Consider the following 17,021-nt stretch of genomic DNA (forward strand, 5'->3'; position numbering starts at 1 on the left):
ATGCATATTCATAACACACAAGTCTATGAGGCGTTTTAAATCACGTTTTTTTTGTAAAAAAAACAGGTGTTTTAAAACGTGTTTTAAAACATGTTTTAAAACACACCGTTTAAAACGTGCCAACCCTGACCTCAAACTGTCAGTCCTTTGATTGCTTTAGTAAGCACTTTTCCTTCTTTAATAGCAGTCAGACCAAAGTATCCACCCAATGCCAATGTTCACCAATATGTAAACATTAATCTTAAAGTGAATTGTAGTCAAACTGGATGTTTCAGCTACAAGACAGACACACATTTGTGAGGGAAGATGATAACAGAAAACAGCACAAAAGAAAGGAAAAATCAAATATGACAAGTATAATGACAAAAACAATGATAAAAACAATTCAAATCCAATTATCAACACATTCATACGAACTGTATAGCACAACCACCTAAATAAGACCATAAGTTTTGTTTCCCTTGAGCAAACTTCTGCTGACCCATGACAAAAGAAAGCAACTCTGTGCAAAGAGTGTAAATGAGGATGTTATTTTATGTAGAAATTGCTTTTGAAACATCTAATATCGAAGAAACTGGGGGCTACTCCAATTCCTTTACCATCATGTAGCGCATACAGAAAATATCCTGAATCGAGAAAAAATTCAATTAAAAAAAATCACAGTTGCTTCCATTTGTCAAGGGACAGCATTATTCCCCTTTGAAATGTGATTTACATGCACGGAAACCTGGCCACAAAAGGCCACCTGCCTTTAAAGACTGAATTTCTTGTCCCACTTGTGTGATCTTTATATCCATTTTCGTTGTAAATATATCTATGGAAATTGACATAACATATGCATTGGTTGCTCTATAAAGTTAGGGTAAAATTGTTATCAGCATGGAAAAAAATTACACAGGGCCTCTGGACGACTTCACCCCCGTGAAGCCCCAAAGAGCCCCTGAAATTCCCATAGTATCTATTGTAAACTGTAATACTATTAGTAGTAGTATGAATCAAAATTGCGCTGGTGATCTCACAACTGAGCCCTTCAAATTTTCGAGGATAAATTTTTAAAAACAATTGCCTCTATGGACAAATGGTCTTTATAAACAGGTTGCCACTCTAAAACTAAAGTCAGTGAATATTAGTACATGCATCAAAGAATACATTAACTTAAACTCAGGTTTAAAGTTGTGGTTTAAGTATGGAGAGCCAATTGTTACATAAATCACTAACAGTAGAGATATCATACTTCAGCTCATTTGGCTCACAAATCATTCATAATTGTCTAGGAAGTATAAACAGATTATTGTCTTCACCATCAATGAATCAGGAAGAGCACAGTAAACATAAGAAACATACAACTTAATAAATAATTTTTATACTTTTGGCTTCCCATACTTAAACCACAACTTTAAACCTGAGTCTAAGTTAAACCCGACTTCAGAATACGGGCCATTATCACTGACATACCTGAGTCTAATCTATTCATGTATTTAGTGAAGCTTTCGTTGCCCTTTTCCTCCTTGTCGATATCCAAGACGGCTGCCCTAACCGCCATGTTCTTTTGGCACATCTGAACCACCGCACTGACCCCGTGAAGGTCAAAGGTCATAACAGAGACCTGACGTAGCTTATGGATGCATCCAGCAAAGTCATCCATCTTGGGTTTGTCCTCGGCGGGGACTAGATCGTCGGTGCTACTGTCAACAGTGGACGTTGATCCTACGTGGGAATGGTCAAGAATATAATTGTTAAAAAGCTGTTTGCATTCCACATTTCGTAAGTAGGCTGTTAAAACCTTCAATGTCAACATTTCGAAAAGGTAAACACTCATCAAGGAGACCTTACAAAGCTTATGGACGCATCCACCTTGGGTTTGTCCTAAGCAGTGACTTGATCATCAGTGCTACCATTAACAGTTGGTCATTGATCCTTGGAAAAATGATAAAAAATATCATTTCCAAAAGCTGTTTGCATTGCATCTGTAACAGTAGAGGTTGATCCAAGGTTGGAACAGTCAAGAACATGATTTCTAAGGTTTCTATTCACTTGGTCTACAAGTAGTTGGTCCACTTCCCAGATAGTCTAATACCACATGGACTAAATCGGTCTACTATCAATTTAGTCTGATTGCTGTTTGGTCTACTCTACACTTGGTCTAATACCCCTTCACTCTAATGCCCATTTGGTGTATTTTCCACTTTGTCTACTCATCATCCATCACATGTCAAATGAGATTTTGCTTCATAAATAATTCATCTAACCATACAGATTAAATGGTGTTAGACCAAGCAGATATTAGAGGGCATGGGGAGAGCCATATGGTAAATGGGCTAAATGGCAATTAGACCAAATGGTTAGTAGATGAAGGCTCTTAGACAAAGTAAGATTACACCATGTGGAATGAGACCAAACGGAAATGGGTGTAGATACAACAGCAACCACCATGGAATCCTTGATTTTGGCATCCGACATTGTTACCATGGTAGTTACCATTGCGATACGGTAAGTTACGATAAGAGCAACTTTGATTTTACAGGGCCCTGATCATACACACCTGGTAAAGGGTTAGGTGATGAGGTAAGAACACTGCTCTGATGTCCATCTTGGGTTGTCAAGGACTGCGAAAACTCACTCCCTGGAACAACAATGAGAAATGAAACAAGTTGTAGACAGATAGGTAATAGGTAGGTACTTGCTATTGTCCTGCTAACACATCAGCAATATACCCATCTATCATTGGGTGATTTAATTACATACGATTAAGATTACTACAAATTTATCCTAAGGGACTTACAATTACAAGCTTCGCTTTTTAATAAGTCCCTCATTTTCATTTTCACATGCTAACTGTAATCTATAATTTGTCTAATCATCAAAATGTATCTTGAACAAAAATTGTATACATTTCATCTATTTCCTACGAATTTGTTAATTGATTATTGAAGTATACTTATAACACTTATTTTGTTTTGTACATTTATACATATGTATATATATGTTTGTTATGTTTATTATCAGAAAATGGAAATGAAATAAACTAAACTGAACTGAACTGAATAAATAAAATAATATATAGGATTTGTACAGCACACGTATCCACCTTGCTAGGTGCTCACGGCGTTCCTATATTACCCCGGCTAAGCTAGTCAATCGCTTCTGGTGCGCACAGCTTTTTGAGGAATTACTTCCTGCCGGTACCCATTTACCTCACCTGGGTCGAATGCAGCACAGTGAGGATAAATTTCTTGCTGAAGGAAAACACGCCATGGCTAGGATTCGAACCCACGACCCTGTTTGAAAGGCGAGAGTCAGAAGCACTAGACCACGACGCGACCATAATGGTGATATGGATCCAATTCAAATGATTGGTTGAAATCTATTGCATGACTGGTCATTTAGTTAAGAATAATAGTATGCATTTATATACTGCCAAAAATATTTCTATATATTCTATTGCACAGCAAGAGCTTCCCAGATGCTGTACATACAATTGGAATAGATAGGTTTTTATTTTTCGTTTATTCAAAGTTTTGAATTCCTAATGTTGAGGGGAAGTTTGTTCCATAGTTGTGGGGCTGATATAAGAAATGACCTATCTCCTAGTGTTGCTTTGGTCTTATGTGAGGGTCATTACAGTGTGATTCTGTCTTGTGAGCTACGAAGGTGATGGTCATGAGATAGGGATTTAGTTCAACAGTAAAAATGCCAATGACTGGTACTAAACACCTGTTTTATTGACCAGTCATTGATTGAGGCGAGTATGGATTATCAAATAACGAGAATCCACATCATTATATTATAAAACATATATAAACATCATTTTGTTCAGGCATCAGAATAATTGCACACACCTGTTACCTTTAAAACAGCCCAAACATCCCTACTAGAACTATTCCAAAGATACATGTACCTCATGCGGGACCTAAGGTACCTAATGCCTTTGATGATACAGGACTCTTACCTAAACCACTCTCTGACTCGGTATCCGCAGTGCTTCCCGGTCTCGAGCCTTGAGGAACCATCGTGAACCCTTCACTGGAATCACTGCTCACTGATATTGTCTCGAAGTCCATTCCTTGCTCGTCCAATGATGCCATGGAGCTGGCTGACATGAGCGCATTCATCTGCATCGTGATGGAGTTCTGGCTGTTGCTCTTGGGGATGCCTCCAGATAAGTTGGACAAAGAGCCACCACTAGTCTCTGAGGATACGCTCCCTGACTGGGTCAGGTCTGAGGCAGAGTTGTTCTTCCTAGGTGCTTGTCCTTGAGGATTGCTCAAAGGATGCGAAGTCACACTGATCGTTACCGGTTCATTGCTATTAAGAAACGAGGTGTGACCATTGCCATTGGGTGTCGCATCAGTGATGACCACTGCACCAGGTGGTCCAAGGTTCAATGCCTTCATGTCACTACGATCCATAACATGAACACCATTTCCATTAACAACACTATTGCATATACCATTCTTAACGTCACTTTCAAGATCAACCGAGTCCGACATAGGTGACGAGGAGTCTGTAACAACCTCAGAGCTACTCTGATCTAAATCTGATAGTTCTGTCTTCTGAATGTTTGTCAATTCTTCTACGCTATCACCACCATCGGCTTCTGCTTCCTGACTACTTTCCTCTACCTTCCCATCATCCTTGGTTACATCACTGACCGACGTTGTCTCGTCCTCCTGTTTGTCGGTACCCGACGATGGGGGTCCGAGCAGGGTTAAATGGATACTGGGGAAGACTACGGAGATCACACGACTGGCGGCGGCGGGCATCGCCTCCTGAGGTTCATCTTTGGCGAAAAGGTTTTGGTCAAGTTCCATGTTTGAGGAGAGGACTTGCAAGGATTGCTGGAGTCTAAGAAGGAACAGAAGCTGATAGTGGTTGATGGTGATGTCCACAAACGAGGGCGTGTCTACAACCATGTGCATATTGGCAAGAGATGGGCTACTCCCAGATATATGGTCATGTGATTGTAATGCTGTATTGCTATTGGCTGAGCACATCCATAGGCTGAGCGGCAGAGGCTGGATGAATGGTACTGGCCTGTCCGGGGAGCTGGGAACTCCAACAAAGTCCGCCCAGATCTGATCAACCTTGATGCCCCAGACATCATCAGCTGCATCCGGTCTGAAGGTATACGTTGTCACCTTCACATCCTGAAGTGGTTTAGAGTGTTCCGTCCCGTCCCTCAACTGGGGTGGTGTCCCATTCTTGTGAACAGAGTCATCCTTCCTATCCTCCTGCATCTCTGGAGGAAGGAGGAAGTTAGGTTCATAAGCGTGCTTCCAGAACTGTGATGGCAAGGTCTCCAGATCTGTCTTTTTGCCTGGGAACGACGAAGCATGAAAGAGTTGGACTCCTTGGAACTTCTGCAGGACTTTGGACAGGTCCGGTCTGGAGGAGTTAGTCCCAACCCGGCAGTTGGTTGCCGTTACTTGTGAGACTTGGACCTGGAGGATCTTGGGCCTGTCAGGCTGGTTGGCCACAGGGTCAGGGACAGGAACCAGTACCTGAATATTAAAAGACAAACAGTTCGTTAGTTAGGGCTGCACGGGAGCTGCAATGAAAAGATGCATAATACCTTCATAGTGGGATTCCTCCTAAGAGACGTGACAAGTTGCTTGAAATAATAGTCAGCCAAAATCATTGACAAATTGCTTCATGAAATTTAGATAATCTAAAATATCTTAAGCCGACACGCAAATGCCAATATTAAATTACAGACTGAAATGCAAATTACTTGAGGCGACATAAAACTTAAATGGATATTCACAATCTTATGCATTCAACAATTAAAGAAAAATTGAATTTGATGCCACAAATTTAATTGAACATAAAATCTAATTATTCTGTCATTTCTAAATCATTTAGTTTCTAGTCTATTTATGAAAACAGACATTGGTCTACCTTCTGCATAAGAGCATCTATTCTGATGTCAATGTGGTCCTGTCCTGTGTTTGTCTGGGAAGCTGGAGCTATTTCCTCTATTTCAGGCTGTCGGAGGTAAAAGAATGTTATATTCAATGAGAAACAATCATAAACTTAGTACGGAAGATGTTGATCATCGTGGTAGTATAGAATCGGTAAAGGAAATAATATATTGTCTCACGATGCGGCAAACTGAAATTGCGACGTTTCGACTGCACCTGCTAGTCTTCGTCAGGCAATGAAGTGGACAATCGCTGCATGCGCCTTTTATACCATCCAATCGTAGCGCGGCGGTTCCGGCACCGACGGCACGCAGCTTACGGTATAAAAGGCGCAACCTCTTAGTTAAATTGAGATAAATCCTACTGTAATATTCTCCTGCAAAAATCCTACAAAAAAAAGGATAAAATCCTATTGGTTGGCAGCTCTGGAAGAGGTATATAAAACAAATAATGAATGCTCTGTATTCGGATGATAGTGGAAATGATCACTCACTTGGCACTTTTCATACCCCCCTTCTACCACATTTCGGCCAAGGCCTCGGAGTGATAGAAGGGGCCGGTATGAAAAGCACCTCAGGGCCCCATCTTACAAGGAGTTGCCATTGATTGTATCAATCAAACTATGGAAGGCCAGCAACTTCAACATCTAAAATACATGTTTGTTCAACATATTTTCTAGATATGATGCACTTCCATACATTCATAGTTCTCTTGAAGATTCAGTGTGATTCTCTTTGTTTACTAAGGAGATTTAGAATTTCTTGTAGAAAAAAATATGGTAAGGATGGATTTCCATACAGTTGAGATTGATTGGATCAATCGTAACTCTTTGCAAGACAGGATCCTGGAATAATTTCCAATCCTTCTCATGAGCAGTCATTATTTGTATATTAATATCTGGATGATATATTACTTACTAATGTCTGCATAACATTGAAAGCAAACTGGTTGAGCCATAGCATAGTAGTATTGTCCAGTCTGAGCTGCATAGGGTTAATCTGAGCATAGATCACAGGAGCTGGCACTGAAGAAATAAAACAAAGAGCATACATCATATAATGAGATTTTTTTTATATCATATGTGACATTACTGGTTTCTTTAATGCCTACCAAACAGGAAAGAAAAAGTTTAAAACATCAAAACTTTCTTATGTTTATCCAATTTTGATTAAATTTCTAGGGTTATGCTTGTTTGATTTCTCTCTACTTATTAAAATCAACTTTCTGTGTATTGTATTGAACTTGGTAATTCGTACATGTGCGAATCATTGAGGGCAAAGGTCAAACTTACCTGGGAAGTCAAGTTCATTAGGAAAGTAGAAAGACATGTATTCTACATGTATGGACGGTATATCAGGAGGCAGGTGGAATGTCTTCTTGTCCGACATCAAGAAATGATTATTGCGCAGGTTTTCCTCGTTGTTCGCACCTCGGTCCGACGTGGCCACGTTGCTCAGCTGCAACGCTCGTATTCGGAACACCAGGCAGCTGGACATGAGCTTGACCGCTGTCCGCATTGACTGACCAGGCACGGCACCGGATCGGGGATGACCTTGGGGAGGGGCGGCTGTGCCCCCAGGGCGCCCCGGCGGACGGCCGTGGCTGGCGCTCGAGGCACGCTCCCTGCCAACTTGCGATTGAGTCCTGTTTGGGGGTGTGGCAGGGCGTGCAGGGGGCGTGGTCTGTTTTGCGTGTGGATGATGGGGTGGGGGCGTGGCCGGATGAGTGGGCGGGGCAGTTCTTTTCTTAAGTTCGTTGCGGGCCATGGCGTACTGTTGCTTGAAGTGAGCTAGGATGGTGTGTATCCATTTATCTGAGAGACTCATTGCATCATCAAAGTATTGCCAGTGTGTCCGAGAACTACCTGCATGACAATTAAGAATGACAGACGAATAATACAATTTCTATTGATGCAGCAGAAAAAGGGGGCAAATATACAAGAGATGATATTCACTTCTGGGATAGCAATACAATCTTTGAAAAAACTAAACATACTGTGACAGTTCTTAATATTTTGTGCAATATAAACAATATAGACAGTATAGCAATGATGAATATGATGTTGATGATGATGAATATATTGATGACTATTGTGATAAAAATAATGATGACGATGATGATGATGATGATGATGATGATGGTGATGATGATTATGACGGTTATGGTGTCAATTGTGATGATGATGATGACCATCATGATGATGATGATAATGATGATGATGATGAAAAAGAAGATCAAAATGAAGACGAAGATAATGATGATGATGGTGGTGGTGATGGCGATGGTGATCAAAATAACGATGATGACGACAATGATAATAATGACAACACCGATAAAGCTGAATGCATTCTAAATCCAAAATAATCAAGTGATATATTTTTTTTACTTACTTGCTATATGGTAAGGATAGTAGTCGAATGAAACCCCAGAAAATGAGATCTGCATAGCACCTCCTTCTATTCTCCTTTTGAATGATTCTAAATTGATATGAAACAAATACAGGAGTTATTCAGCTAAAAAAATATATACTTCAAGTAAATAGTAAATATTGACTAATTCCATTGCTTGCAAGATTCACAGGTGCAGAGAAGGCGAAAGATTTGATTATTTTTCTTTATCAATCTTCCAATAAAAAGTACACCTTACTAAAGCAGAACATATCTTTTATTCTCTAATACTAGTACTTCACAAGTCATATTAATATTTACCAGAACAGTATACCCTACAATACATTTTTTAGGAAGACAATAAGTGCAAAAACAAAGAAATGCCTATTTGTGCAAACAATTATAATCATGAAGTGATTGTGATCAAATGTGCAGTGCATTTTCTGGAGAGGTGCACTATGAATGGCTAATGATATAAACATGCAAACATTGTTTTTCAACAAGCGATTTAAATGTACATGTATGTAATGTATGAAGCCACAGCATTTCTGTAAAAGCAACTCGTAAAATCAATTTAAGTTGCTCAATTTCTCTTTTATTTTCATTCAGTGCGATTTTTAATGCTCTCCTTGCTCAAACCCAAGTTCACATGCAGTTAATTTGTCCAAAATGCATATTCTTAATTCAAGCAGGAGGGTATGTTCACATAAAACTTTACTGTCAATTAAATATTACAAAATGCAGAGGGTCGGTTCACATACAGCAATGATCACTTGCACAATAAACACAAAACCAAAGATAAGAAGTTCCACAGAATGGAGAAGGAGTTTCATAAAACCAAAACATTATTCAGGATTGAAATTCTAGTATTCTCCTCTTTCATAAATTATAAAAACAGACTATGAAACGTGTCATTATTTGGGATTTTTTTTAGTTTCTTGGAGGGGATTGATTTCTGTGATTACTTATTCAAAAATGGACAATGAAAGTGGGAGATTATTTCTATTAGTAAAAAAGGGGATACAAAACCAACTAAAATGAGACAAAAACATTACAGCAAACACAGTGCATCAGATTAGCAGTGATTTAATACCTTTTGCCGCATTCTTGTCTGAATGATGTTGAAATGAATGGTGAAAACAAAATGAGAAATAAAAGGACTTAAAAGTCATGGCACAAAGAAATGTATACCAGCACCAAACCCAAACAAAATGAGCTGATGAATGTCAACTAGTGAAAATTCAGTATAACAAGGAGATAATCAGAGTTACCAAGAAAAAAATAATAAGTGGAGCAAGTTTGGGAATTGTACGAGCCAATACTTTAGGGCCGTCTGCACCAGCCCGAGTTTTCAAATTAGCGCGCTATTTCTGATCCGGCAAATTATCCCAATCTGAACAATGTCGAGATTATTTGTAATGGAGACGCAGTCATCGGGATAGTTCGCTGGATTTATCTAAAGATTGCAATCCCAAGTCAACTTAGGATTATTTGCAAAATAGCGCGCTATTTACAAATTGTCCCGCTAGTTCACAGGTGCAGACACACTCAGGATTATTTATTCACGGCGTCTCACCATAATGCATCGATGCATCGCTTGAGCACTTCTTATGCTGGTGGAGATGGGGTTTCTTGAATCTCGAGATTAATCGCGAAGTGGGCCGATCGGGCTAAAATCTTGAGATTGAGCAAACTCGGGCTGGTGCAGCACTGCCTTTTGGCATAAATACAGTGCATATTTTCATGTCTTAATCATTCATAAGCTGTTTATTCATATCGTTCTTTTTTTTAACATGCAGCAATGACAGTAATTAAAGGTTTTGATTGCTATACATATTTCCATATCAAAAACAAAGATATACCACTGACTTTGTCCATTAAGATGTTCCAGAATTTGTTCTGCCCGGTCCAAATGAGCCTTATTTTTGTACAAGATGGGACTAAGATCTCCTTCATACTTAGTTTTCACTGTAACACTATTAATGAATGTTAGATAGCAATTTGATACCAACCACCTATACAGGTACAACAACATATTGTGAAATCAAAAAATTAACTCGCAAAGAATAACTTCTTGAAACAACAATCATTACAGGGTGATCCATAAAAAAGATTTAACAACAGCAACATGTTTGAAATCTTAGTTACACAGTTTCCACAAGATTAAATTCTGAAAATCAAAGGTAAAAGCAAATTAGAAACAGCCTTATTCCTAACCACACAATTTTCTGAATCTTTGACATCAGATTAAAAAGTTAAAAGTTAGACTCATGTTGAGTGTGAAAAATAACTCTAGACCTTTTTTGCAGAAACTAAACCATAAACAAATGGTTTTAGTTCCCTCATAGCAGTCCTTTCTTTTTCTTCCTCTTCTTTGGTATAGATCTTATTCAATTGACGTTATAACGCCGCCATCTTCGAGGCAAAAGCCTTTGCCTTGCATGCAATGCTGATCTGCAGCTGGCGCATCTGTGACAACTCTGCTTACACATATTCCTATATCCTCTGTGGGAGGGCGCTATGATATTATGATGTCATGTATACATAAGGTCTATACTCCTCATAGTCCCATCGGGAACCAAAAAAAGGGAGGATCGTGGAGTACACACCTTTGTGTCTATAAAGCACTTTCAAAGCCCTAGATTATTAAGCTGAACTTTTTTATGGACCACCCTCACCAAACAAAAATTAATCACAACAATGTTATTGCAGCAGCGAGTGAGTTGGGGAAAGGTCTATTTTGTTGCAAAATTATTGAAAAAAAAACAGAAGGCCACATTAATTTGCAAGTTTGGTTAGTGGTGGCATGAAGCTTTTCATTTTTTAACTGCAGCAAACAGAAAGTTCAAGCCCTTATTTTCCTTTTCTTGTCCATCAATTTTTATTCCTTATTTTTTGCACACTTCCATCAGCATAAGGAATGAATATTTTATCAAAGAGAGTTGAAATCTTTGGGCGTCTTCCTTAACCCCGTTCTAGTGAATGGACTGTTCCAATACTTCACAAAGACATACCTATCTCGGGTCGATTCATTTCGTCACAGAGATGGAGGTCGACCCTCTTGGTGAAGAAGTGATAGGATGTCTCTGGGACGTCGTAGCGCTCAAAGAACTGGAGCAGTTGAAGTTCCTTGGAGGTTTTGACATTCTGAGGCCTGTTGGTAGGATCCTCCGTGGGGTGTTGATTGCTCACAGCCTGGATAAGACAACAAAGTCAGGAATGAAGATGGGGGGTGTTTCACAAAGTGTAACTTAGAGTCATGCTTAAACACCGACGCGCACAAGTTATTAAACACATAGTCTGATTACCCAGTAGTGCACATCCCGTGCACATGATCAGACCAATTCGGTGATGCGTTAGTATACCGCACGCAACTGAAATTTAAGTGTGACACTAAGACAGAATTAAATCTTTGTGAAACACCCCCAAAAAGAATTCAGACATATACACCAGCTCTCGCCAAGGATACTTTTGGCAATGAATGGCATACTTTCATTTCAAGTCACACTCACAGAGGTAGTTTTAAATTTTGTATTGGAATCAGTGTTGACTTGGGCAATTTTAAATCATAATAATAATAATATAGGTATATTTACCCTAATCTATGGATTGAATAATAAAGTAAACAGAGAATTATTTCATTATAGTTAATTACTTCACGAGAAAAAATTTACCTATTCTTTGGAACAGAGAAGAAGATTTTTTAATGGTAAATGGTATGGCTCTTCCTCACATGGGAACGACGGCTTTGAGTCTCCTCTGAAAGACTAGACAAGGAAGCACCCTTAGAAAGTGACTGTTACATCCAAGTTTACGTTCAATCACAATCTTGTAAGATATCATTAGGTAACTTCACAAAGCCAAAGCTTTTTCAGCAGGAATCCTACCATCTTCTCCCTTCTACTCTTTCCTTTTCAGTATAGACAAAAGAATAGGGGACTACAAGCAGTCGCAAAGTGAAATCCTGCATGTGTCAAAGCCACTAAACCGAAAATAGACCTACAATTTGTAAAGGTGCCACTGGCATTCTCTGCGGAGGACGTGAAAATAAGTGGATGGGACTACACCTACCTCTCCTGCTGCCTCGGCATGCACTTTACTCTGAGCTGCAGCCTTCTGAATGACGGGGTTGAGACTGCGCATGTGAAGCACGACGGCCTTGATCTGGGAGTCGGTGAGAACCCAGAGGATGTCGTCCAGAAGCACTTGTAGTCTGGACGTCACCAGGGAACAGTCGTTGAGTCGTTTCTTGATCGTGATGCAGATCTGAGGAGTGAAAGATTATAGACAGGTTACAAAGGTCATAGGATCAACAATCCTACCCAGGAATTATCAGTCTTCTTTCTGGTCTTCTATATGACATGGATGAGACCGCGAATGTGAAGCACGATGGCCTTGATCTGGGGAGTTGGTGAGAACCCAGAGGATTTCGTCCAGAAGCACTTGTTGTCTGGAAGTCACCAGGGAACAGTCGTTCAGTCGTTCCTTGATTGTAATGCAGATCTGAGGAGAGAAAGATTATAGACAGGTTACAGAGGTCAAAGGATCAACAATCCTATAGGTGTTATTTATAATTTTGAGTTTGGTAAAGTACAGTCTTGTTTATTAATCTCCAGGCTGGTCCTCTGTATGACATGGATGAGAATACGCATGTGAAGCATGACCGTCTTTGATCTGGGAGTCGGTGAGTACCGAGAGGATATCGTCCAGAAGCACTTGTAGTCTGGATGTCACCAGGGAACAGTCGTTGAGTCGTTTCTTGATCGTGATGCAGATCTGAGGAGAGATGATTTATAGACGTTTATCTACATTCGCCATTCCCTATCCAGGAGTAAAGAAAATGTGTATTCTATTAGGAAGGAATTAAATGAATGCACGTGCACCTGATCAGAGTAGCTGTGCTAAAGCTGGGGTATAGTGTGCTATAAAACCTGTCTCTATTACATCTATTGTCAGTCTAAGCATGGACCGTTCCACTACTTTTGAGGAAAAAGTGATTTTTTTTTTTGTTCAATGACCTTTTCTTGATTTGTGATCAACCTAATTGGTGTAGTTGGAGAGCCCGGCCGTCTCCCAATTGCATCTATAGTCAGTCTAAATGTGGACCATTCCGTTGCATTACAGGTAAAAACTTCTAGTTATGAATATATACTTTTGTTCAATTACCTTTCCTTGATTTGTGATCAACCTAATTGGCGTAGTGGGAGAGCCCGACCCTTTCTCTATTGCATCCACTGTCATTCTAAACGTGGACCATTCCACTGCCTTAAAGGTAAGAACCTGTCCTCGATTCATGTTTTTAATCCTAGAGTATCTCAGGTCTGCTGGCTTCCAGTCTGGGGTTGTGCTCTGGACAACAAGCTGGGATATCTGCAACAGAAAATAATCAGAATACAATAAAAGGGTTAATTCTCTCTCATGCATGTACATGTATTTAGGAATAGATCCTCGAAAGGTGGTTAGACCAGGGCCCTGTCTTACAAAGAGTTACGATTGATCCAATCAATCGTAACTCTATGGAAATCCATCAGTGTCATAAATTTTTCTCCAGGAAATTTGCGCAATGTCCTTAGTAAACAAAGAGAAGCACAGTGAATTGTTAAGAAAGCAATTAATGCATGACTATACATCATATCTTGAAAATAATGAAAAGAAACATGCATTTTAGATGTTGATTGTTGCTGGCCGTCCATAGTTGCGATTGATCGGATCAATTGCAACTCTTTGTAAGACGGGGCCCTGCTTTCGATCCCACCACTCCGTTATTAATATTTATTATCATTTTGTTCTACTCTTGTATGCATATGTATTTTCATCTGACTGGTTGTACATGAATTTTTTTCGGATAGTGGAAATAAACTTGAATGAATACCGTATTCTAAAGGCGACCGCAGACCTTACGATTGGTCTGCGACCCGATTTAAGAATAAACTGTAGTAAAATTTGATGCTAATATTGAAACTTGGAATATCTTACTGTGTAATGTTCTAAATCATCGTACGAATACCTATGTTCAAATCTGTGACTATGCTATCATCCTTCTTAGAATAAAAGCGAATTTTATATCTAGTCGTAATGACGTCATAGCAGTCGTACTATTGGCTACTATTTGAAACTAATTTGGCCTTTATTCCAAAATGAAGGCTTGCAATCTTTCAAAATGGTTATATTAGTATTCTTTCAATTAATATTAAGCTCAAATAAAATGATATGTTCCATTCACATTTTCAGAAAATGAGCAAAATGCGATTTGTTCCAAAATCGGATCGCGAACAGTCGTAAGGTGTGCGGTGGCCTTTAAACAAAGGCAACTCTTGGAGAAGTGTATAATAGCTATGCAGCTCCTAAACTATAGAATCAACTTCCCCTTTCAATCAAAATGGCCTGAACTGTAACTGCTTTCAAAACATCATTGAAGACACATCTGCGTAGGGAAGTATTTATCGGAGTAGATCATCGGTTTTAGTATGTAGTACAAGCAACAGGAATAACCAAAGCAAAGTAAAATGTACTTATATAGTGTATAATGAATTCAATCTAAAAGAATTCAAGTTGTAGGTCAACTACATGTACAAATATGAATTAAAAGAGAATCAATCATGAACCTGTGATATGAGCCAGAGCTTTCTGAATTAATTTTTTTTTCAAATCATTATTTAATTTAAAAATTGCAATTCGATGTTTTCACTGAAAAACTGTATGAAACACACAAACAACTGGTTGGCAGGTCATGGGCCTATTGCAGAAAGAGTTGCGATCAAACACAACTTGATTGAAACACAAATATTTCGGACTTGTGCTTGATCTTTTTTTCAGTTGTGTTTAAATGCATCTCTTTCTGAAATGGGCCCCTGGACTATTTTATATTAAATACAGATTTAAGTAAAAACCCGCTCTAATTTTCAAGTTGATATCATCAACAAAAGAAAAGAGAGATATGGGACGATAATATGTTTAATAATGATTGGGTAATGAAATGACAGGAGAAAATCTGAAAGGTGACATTTTCAATTTGCCATAATTATTCAGTTGCCATTACCAAGCAGGGAAAATTTAAACAGGGTCTCGGGTTAATGTCACCCTGGAATGCTAAAAAGAGCCCTGGTACCTCAAAATGGAGCCCTGGAAAACCCTTATTTATTGCAATGTTATAGCTTATCCCATGTTGCGGATTTAGAGAAATGTGAAATGGCTGTTAACAATTCTTGTCAATAGCTTGGATACCCCCCAAAATATAAACTATGGATACATACAATGTAAGTTTTCTTGTGCCTTTTATCACAAGAACAGAGAATCCCTGAATATGTTTGAAATAACACAATAATTATAACAAGCTTTTAATAAATATCACCTACATGTGTAATTCTCTGATTGATCACAGATCTAATCTACATGTACAGTTCTGATACAAGCAAGTGGCCCATGTGCATGATATCATAAAACGTTAATAATCTGTATAATCTGAACAAGCCTTTAATGGCCTTTAATACAAAATTAAGAAGTCTATGGCATGTTGTGTTATCATGTTCAAATATGACTGGCACCTGGTTGGTGCGTTTCAGCTTTCCACTTCAATATACTTTCAAGGGCAGCCCATACAAGATGGCGGTGTCACTGTCTGTTCTGTTTAATGCCAAACTACGTGACATGCATTGTATGTTTATTGCTTGCCTGACATATAATATTGGCTGGGAGAGTGGATGCTGAAGGAGAGAGGGACAGCTATATGATGTAGAAGATGATGATAAAGTTACTAAAGTAAAAGAATAAGGACGGGAGAGTGAGGAGGAACTGTCTCATACGTGTACATCACATGGTAGTTACAACAAGAAAAAAAATAGTGGAAACAAATAACTAATAATATCAGGCAAAAGAAAGGACAGAACAACTGTATTAGGATAACATATTGTAGATGTATACAGTAATGTGAAGGATCACCAATTATAAAAGAAGAGCTCAAAAGCGCAATGGAAAGAGAAATAGAATATATGAACGAGAGAAACAAGGTCAACATGAATGAAAATGAAAAGAAAAATCTGAGAATGATGATGGTGATGATGATGATGTTGGTGATGATGATGATGATGATGATGATGATGGTGATGATGGTGATGATGATGATGTTGGTGATGATGATGATGATGGTGATGATGATGGTGGTGATGGTGATGATGGTGGTGATGGTGGTGATGATAATGATGGTGGTGATGGTGGTGATGGTGGTGATGGTGATGATGGTGGTGATGGTGGTGATGGTGGTGATGGTGATGATGGTGGTGATGGTGGTGATGGTGATGATGGTGGTGATGGTGGTGATGATAATGATGGTGGTGATGGTGGTGATGGTGGTGATGATAATGATAGTGGTGATGGTGGTGATGGTGATGATGGTGGTGATGGTGGTGATGATGATGATGGTGATGGTGATGATGGTGGTGATGATAATGATGGTGGTGATGGTGGTGATGGTGATGATGGTGGTGATGGTGATGGTGGTGATGATAATGATGGTGGTGATGGTGGTGATGGTGATGATGGTGGTGATGGTGGTGATGGTGGTGATGGTGATGATGGTGGTGATGGTGGTGATGATAATGATGGTGGTGATGGTGGTGATGGTGATGATGGTGGTGATGATAATGATGGTGGTGATGGTGGTGATGGTGATGATGGTGATGATGGTGGTGATGATAATGATGGTGGTGATGATGAT

General features: G+C 39.1%; 1 protein-coding gene across 1 annotated transcript in view; it reads right to left on the bottom strand.

The window, feature by feature from the left end:
- LOC129267707 (bridge-like lipid transfer protein family member 3B) overlaps window positions 1-17,021 on the bottom strand; it is a 42,843-nt gene that overhangs the window by 13,973 nt on the left and 11,849 nt on the right. Inside the window, exons 5-15 of the mRNA XM_064105076.1 lie at window positions 13,475-13,678; window positions 12,380-12,574; window positions 11,323-11,503; window positions 9,402-9,419; window positions 8,312-8,398; window positions 7,213-7,785; window positions 6,839-6,945; window positions 5,899-5,985; window positions 3,950-5,501; window positions 2,543-2,623; window positions 1,456-1,707 (exon numbers count right to left, since the gene is read on the bottom strand). Coding sequence (XP_063961146.1) covers window positions 1,456-1,707; window positions 2,543-2,623; window positions 3,950-5,501; window positions 5,899-5,985; window positions 6,839-6,945; window positions 7,213-7,785; window positions 8,312-8,398; window positions 9,402-9,419; window positions 11,323-11,503; window positions 12,380-12,574; window positions 13,475-13,678 — 3,337 coding nt within the window. The remainder of the gene's footprint in view (window positions 1-1,455; window positions 1,708-2,542; window positions 2,624-3,949; window positions 5,502-5,898; window positions 5,986-6,838; window positions 6,946-7,212; window positions 7,786-8,311; window positions 8,399-9,401; window positions 9,420-11,322; window positions 11,504-12,379; window positions 12,575-13,474; window positions 13,679-17,021) is intronic.

Source organism: Lytechinus pictus, chromosome 9 (assembly GCF_037042905.1).
Source record: "Lytechinus pictus isolate F3 Inbred chromosome 9, Lp3.0, whole genome shotgun sequence".
NCBI classification, from domain to species: Eukaryota; Metazoa; Echinodermata; class Echinoidea; order Temnopleuroida; family Toxopneustidae; genus Lytechinus; species Lytechinus pictus.